The following is a 5,794-nucleotide window of genomic DNA, read 5'->3' as shown; positions in this document are numbered from 1 at the left end:
TTACCACATTAACTCTGAGAGGCCTGCTTCATTACTGTCATCTAAACCAGTAACCTGTGTGTTGGTTAATGTCTTTACATTGTAAGAAATGATACTGTGATACTTTCACATCACCATCTTATGCTTATAAAGCACAACGGTGGTTCATGTGAACATCAGCCAGGAAACAATCTTTCAGCAGGACTATCATCTATCACCAAGTGTCCTCGTTCAACAGAGAATCTGGGGACTCAAAACTCAAAAGAGGGCCACAAACCCGACTCAGCTGAAGACACCTACACCTCCTACTGAGGGAGTTTGAATCTTCCATGTTTGAAATTAAATTAAACTGCATATAGCGACTGATGGCTGCCTTCTTTACCAGTGACAGCATCTAGTGTGACGGCTGTGACGATCAAACCTTCTTTAATTTGACTTCTAAATCTCAAACTCTCCTGTCATGCAGCCTTCAGCACTCTGTAGTTACTTCTAAACATGAATTTACTAACTAAAAATAGAAAAGGGGTCAGAGAAGAACTCAACATGTGGGGTTTTTCAGGCTCTGAATGTCTTATTGCTTGCGTAGAGCTAGTTTGACGACTATCTTGAGTCATTCTAATTTAACAAGGCAAAAAATACAAATTGGGAGCTTGTGCGTCTACAGGACATCACAGATGTAATGTTCAGAGCGGAGATTTGCCAGACTGAGTCAGCTGTGCAGACTGCAGACATATTTAGATAATAACTAGCCAATTAGAGTCTCTCTGAAGTGGAGGGAGAAGGGGCTGCTGCCTGGGACAACTGAATCATCACCCGACTACATCTGCTTCCCCCCTCTGAGCCTGTCACGGCCACACTGTGGTTTTCACAGGACGACAAGCAGAGCAGGGAAGAGCTGACGCAGAGGCCCAGAGTACAAGCAGCCTGCATGGAGGAGAACATGATCAGACAAAACAAGAGTGTGGAGTAGCTGCTGCCTGTCTTCAATCTCTTGGACAATTCATCTTTTACACAGTAGACACATTGATTAAAAAGAGCACAGGCGCTGGCAATGTTGCAAAGTAACTAAGTACATTTACCTGTATCCATAATAACTAGAAGAGACAATGCACAAGTGCACATCAAGAAATTCTGCACATCGTTCCCAGATGTTCACTTGTGTGATGCTAGAAATCACAGGAACAGGTGCAACAAAACTAACAGGGGGTGAAGACTGAAGATGTCTGCACATGCCCACACGGTCCTGCAGAGGGGTTTCATTGGGTAAGCGTGTGTGTGGATGCATCACATGCTCTAAAAGGAGGTGATCACTGATGAAAGCTTTTACACTGTGACACCTCTGGGTTCTACAGCGTTAATATACTCATGGCTGAATGTCTGTGTAAAACAAAATGACATCTACAACAAGCAAAATGGCATAAAACGTAACCAGAGGATGATGAAAAACAGCCAAAAAGGGACACGAGAGGACTGAAAGGATGCAGGAAAAGAGGTAAAAGTGACGTGACGGCCTCGGTTACAATTGCTTTGAGTCTCTTTCAGTCTGGAGTCCGGCTGAGTGTGGAGCATTTTCAGTGCCCAGAGCTCCATGCTGTCATTATCCACCCATGACTACACCTTGTTACAAAAGGATTTAAAAACAATTTATCCCAGGGCGAGGATTTTATTGGTTAATTCGATCTCCTCCCTGCTAATACTAGAACAAGCAGTGACATTAAATATGCAGCCTGGGATTGTTCATCTTGAAGGATAGGTTTGTGGCCCGAGGGCAACATCGTGCATTAGAGAGGTAAATGAATTTGTGTAACTCAGGTCATGTTCACACAGCATCGAGTCTGTGTTGTTCTTGTTTAGAATCTACACGTAGGCTTTTTAGTCCACAATCCTGGATCCTATTATCTTGTCTTTTATAAATCTTGCCTACTTCTTTTTAATTTCAACGCCCGTCCTCAGGCCTCAGTGTCACTGAACAAGTCAACAAGCAGTCTGGTTTTTGGAAAATGTTGGACTCACCCATTAAGCCTGACTTGGCGTTAATGGGCCCTCATCAATGTAAATCCAAATGGCCCTGACATTGAACAGTGATGTAGCTGCTGTGTGTGATGTTGTCCACTAGGTGGCAGTAACACACAGTGACAGGACTGGAGCAGCTTGCACATGACTTCCATGCTGATGAGGTGATGTGTTCATGGTTGGCAGGAAAACCAGAGAAGGCTGAGTGGGAGTGAGACACATGTTAAACATGGCCACGTCTGGACAAAGGCCAAAACACATGCAGCTCTTCCTGGCTGGTACCACACAGCGAAGCTGGAACAAAGAAAGAAGAAGAAGAAGAAGAAGAAGAAGAAGAAGAAGAAGAGCTCAGCCACCAACCTCATGCATTGCAAATCAGGACTTTCTGGCACAGCTTCACCTTCTGCTAAGATGCACGGATGAGAGAAAAGAAACGGAGAAGATCAGAACTCCAGCAGTTTTACTAGATCGTTAGACCAGCACACTTCAGTTTCTGGTCTCGGTCTGTGTGTGTTCTGACCCGTTTGTCATATACTGCTGTACAGGTTGAAACTGTGTCTTCATCAGCTGCTGTGAAGAAACTCCCCTGAACAGTTTACTATGATATGATGCATGACAAACCATAATGTTTATTTATTAAAGCTTTTTCAAAAATGGTCGTCTGCTGCTGCTGAAACAGAATTAATATGAGTGTTGAGATTGACCTAAATAATAATGTGCTGTAAAACCAACATTTTATTTTATGATTAGTGGATTGTTGTGAACCATAGAGAAGAGAAGAGTCCAGGAGATGGATCATAAGAAAACTGAATCTGTCTGTGGTACAGTGTGAGGTGGGTACTGCTCTTCATCAGATGTGGTCTGTGATGGTCCTGAAGCTGTTGCAGAAGTTGATGGGAGATTGGTTTTAATGTGGAATTAGACGTCATAACTGCAGCATCATATACAAAAGAAATTAGCTGTTGCTTTTCAGTAGGTTTCAGTAGGAGCCTTGGAGGTTGTGGAATTAGATATGTTTGGAAATAAATTCACTATGATGGGTCGACTGATTTTCACAATACATCACAGGTCAGTATGTGGTGAAACGTTGTTGTTGAAGGAGAAAAGAAACTCTGAAAATAAACTCATTCAGAACTCTGACCTGGCTCAAGTCGTCTTTGTCTGGGTCAACCTTCAAGGTATCTTGGCAGGGGAAGGTTTCTAACTCTCACTGCCTCTCCACTGGCGTGCCTCAGGGCTCAGTTCTTGGTCCTAGTCTATACTACATCCCTAGGTTCCACACAGCGCTTCCTGTCCTTTCCACCAGATGACTCCACTGTCTCACTACACATCTCTGCACCTCACTGACATCACTGCCTGGATGAGAGAAAGGCATCTTTAGATCAACCTCTCCAAGAAAGAAGTTCTCGTCTTCTCAGCCAGACCCTCAATATAACACAACTCCACAGTGATTGTTCCAACTAAGTCTGTCAGAAACCATGGGATGATCACTGATGACCACCTTCACCACCCACATCTCCTCTGTCTCCACATCATGCAGATTTGCCCTTTTCAACATCAGATCAGACCTTTAGGACTATGAAACCCAACTCATTGTTCAGGCTCTGGTCACGTCTCAGCTTGACTACTGGAGTGTCTGACTGACGGGGTCACCAGCTGCACCATCAAACCCCTTCAGATGATCCAAACTGCAGCAGCACGTCTCACGTCTTTGGCTCCACTTTTATCTCTTCTTGGTCATTTTTAATGTGTCTAGTGAGTCCAGTAAGTTGCTGCAATGATTCATACAAACATTCAAACATGGATGGATAATAATAATAATAATAATAATAATAATAATAATAATAATAATAATAATAATAATAATAATAATAATAATAACCAAATGTGCAGAACATGTTCTTTCATGGTGAAGGTCTCACTGGCTCTAATAAATAAATATATAAATGAATAAATACATGTGTTCTCTGAAAGCTTGTTAATAAAAGTCAATGAATTGAAGTGGGAGGGGGACGGGAATAGAGAGAGAGGCAGTGGGAGAGGGAGGGGATGTGCTGGGGGAGAGGGAGGGAGGTGGAGAGACCCTGGCAGACAGCAGCAGAGGGAGGTTGGACCGGGAACAATAGAGAGAAGCGAAGCCAGCTCGGAAACACCAAACAAACCGAGAGGGCGACGGAAAGAAAGGAGCCCGGAGAAGGGGATGGAGGCAGAGGGAGGCTAACGGAGATCATGTAAGGAGGAAAGACGCGAGGATCTGCAGGACCGGAGGGCTCATTTCTCTCTTTGTTTTGTCGGTGGATTGTATTGAACCGGATTCCGGTATGAACCCTGCAGAAGCGGCCGAGGAGGCGCCCAGCGACCCCGACACTGATGCCTTCTACAAAACAGGTAAGAGGACAAATCTCCAAAACCCGACACAAAAGCATCAGAACCGGGGTGAATGACACCGAAATCCGGCTGAAGGAGCGCACGAAGCCAGAAATGTGCAGAAAATCAGCAGGAATCTGGTGCGAGCTGCTCCCAGGAGCTGGGAGATGCACAATCCAGCAGAAATCACCAAAATAACCTCCCATCCTGCTCCCCGAGCACATATCTGAGGGGTTTTAACATGCATTTACTGGGGAATTGTGTTAGTGCGTGTGCGCGCCCCTGTGTGTGTGTGTGTGTGTGTGTGTGTGTGTGTGCAGCAGTGTGATAAAGCTGTTGTCTGGTGCTGATGGTCTCTACAAAAGACACAGGATTCATGGAGGAATCTCAAGAAATCTGTTTAGTATGGGTCTGTAGGAGGATTAGTGTGTGTGTGTGTGTGTGTGTGTGTGTGTGTGTGTGTGTGTGTGTGTGTGTGTGTGTGTTGGTACAAATCTTCCATTGTAATGAAAGAAAAATCAGAAGATCACTGATTATTTTCACTAAACTGAACCAAAATGGTTTGAAGGTGAGAAAAAGTGTGTGTGAAGGGTGTGTGTGTGCGTGTGCGTGTGTGTGTGTGTGACACTTCCACCAGAGCATAATGACTAAGGGCTGGAACTGTCAGTTGTTCCCATCGGTGACTCATCTATTAGCTCCATTAATATTGCACTTTCACATTGATGTGTTTAAACTGCTCGTTTCTGCGTCCAACTGTGCAGAAATCGTCTTAAAAGACAAGAAGCAGCTCAACACCTCATAGAAGCTGAGCTGATGTTTCATCTGTACGAGTTTCACAGTATCTGAGTTGCATCTCTTACAGGATATCGTCTTTAAAAATACTCATATAACAGATCATCAATTGACAGTTTGTTTAATTAACTGCTGCATGAATCTGTCTTTTTTAAGATTCTCTTGTGTTTTATTTCACTGTGTGAGTGAGTGTCTGGTGTATTTGAGTGTAAACAAGGTGATGTGGTGTTGACAAAGAGGAAAAATGCTCCTAATTAAGAAATAACAATATGTACATGCTGAGTATGAGGCGGTGCTGGAGGGGGGACACACCCAGACTCTGTCTCGTCTCCGGTGATATTCACTTCATAACTTTATTATGAACAATCCTGCCAAGGTGGTTTTATTAAATCAAACGCACACCGGCAAACTGTGTCTCCGTGAGTCTGTGTGTGATCTTCTTTGCTTTGTCTTTCCCATGATCTGAAGTGAATGCGAGCTGGAGCGCTTCCAGCAGATGGACATGGAAATCCTCTGGTTGACTCATCAGTACAAACAAAAGCTCCTTTTAGAGACGGTGTTGAAAAAAAAAAGTCTGATTCATTGAGATCTGGTCAAAGGTAAAACAATCGTAGGAGGGAAGTCAAGTATGGGAGAGTTTGGA

General features: G+C 43.9%; 1 protein-coding gene across 2 annotated transcripts in view; it reads left to right on the top strand.

The window, feature by feature from the left end:
* Window positions 1-4,113: 4,113 nt before the first annotated feature.
* Window positions 4,114-5,794, top strand: part of kalrna (kalirin RhoGEF kinase a) — a 99,217-nt gene continuing 97,536 nt past the window's right edge. Inside the window, exon 1 of one of the 2 annotated variants that reach the window (XM_026376048.1) lies at window positions 4,114-4,380. In XM_026376048.1, the coding sequence (XP_026231833.1) occupies window positions 4,314-4,380 (67 nt within the window). In that variant the 5' untranslated portion in view covers window positions 4,114-4,313. The remainder of the gene's footprint in view (window positions 4,381-5,794) is intronic. The other variant, XM_026376047.1, reaches the window with a different exon arrangement.

This window comes from Anabas testudineus, chromosome 21 (genome assembly GCF_900324465.2).
Source record: "Anabas testudineus chromosome 21, fAnaTes1.2, whole genome shotgun sequence".
Classification (NCBI taxonomy): Eukaryota; Metazoa; Chordata; class Actinopteri; order Anabantiformes; family Anabantidae; genus Anabas; species Anabas testudineus.
The sequence above is the reverse complement of the archived record's forward strand: the minus strand, read 5'-3'. Positions and strand labels throughout refer to the sequence as shown.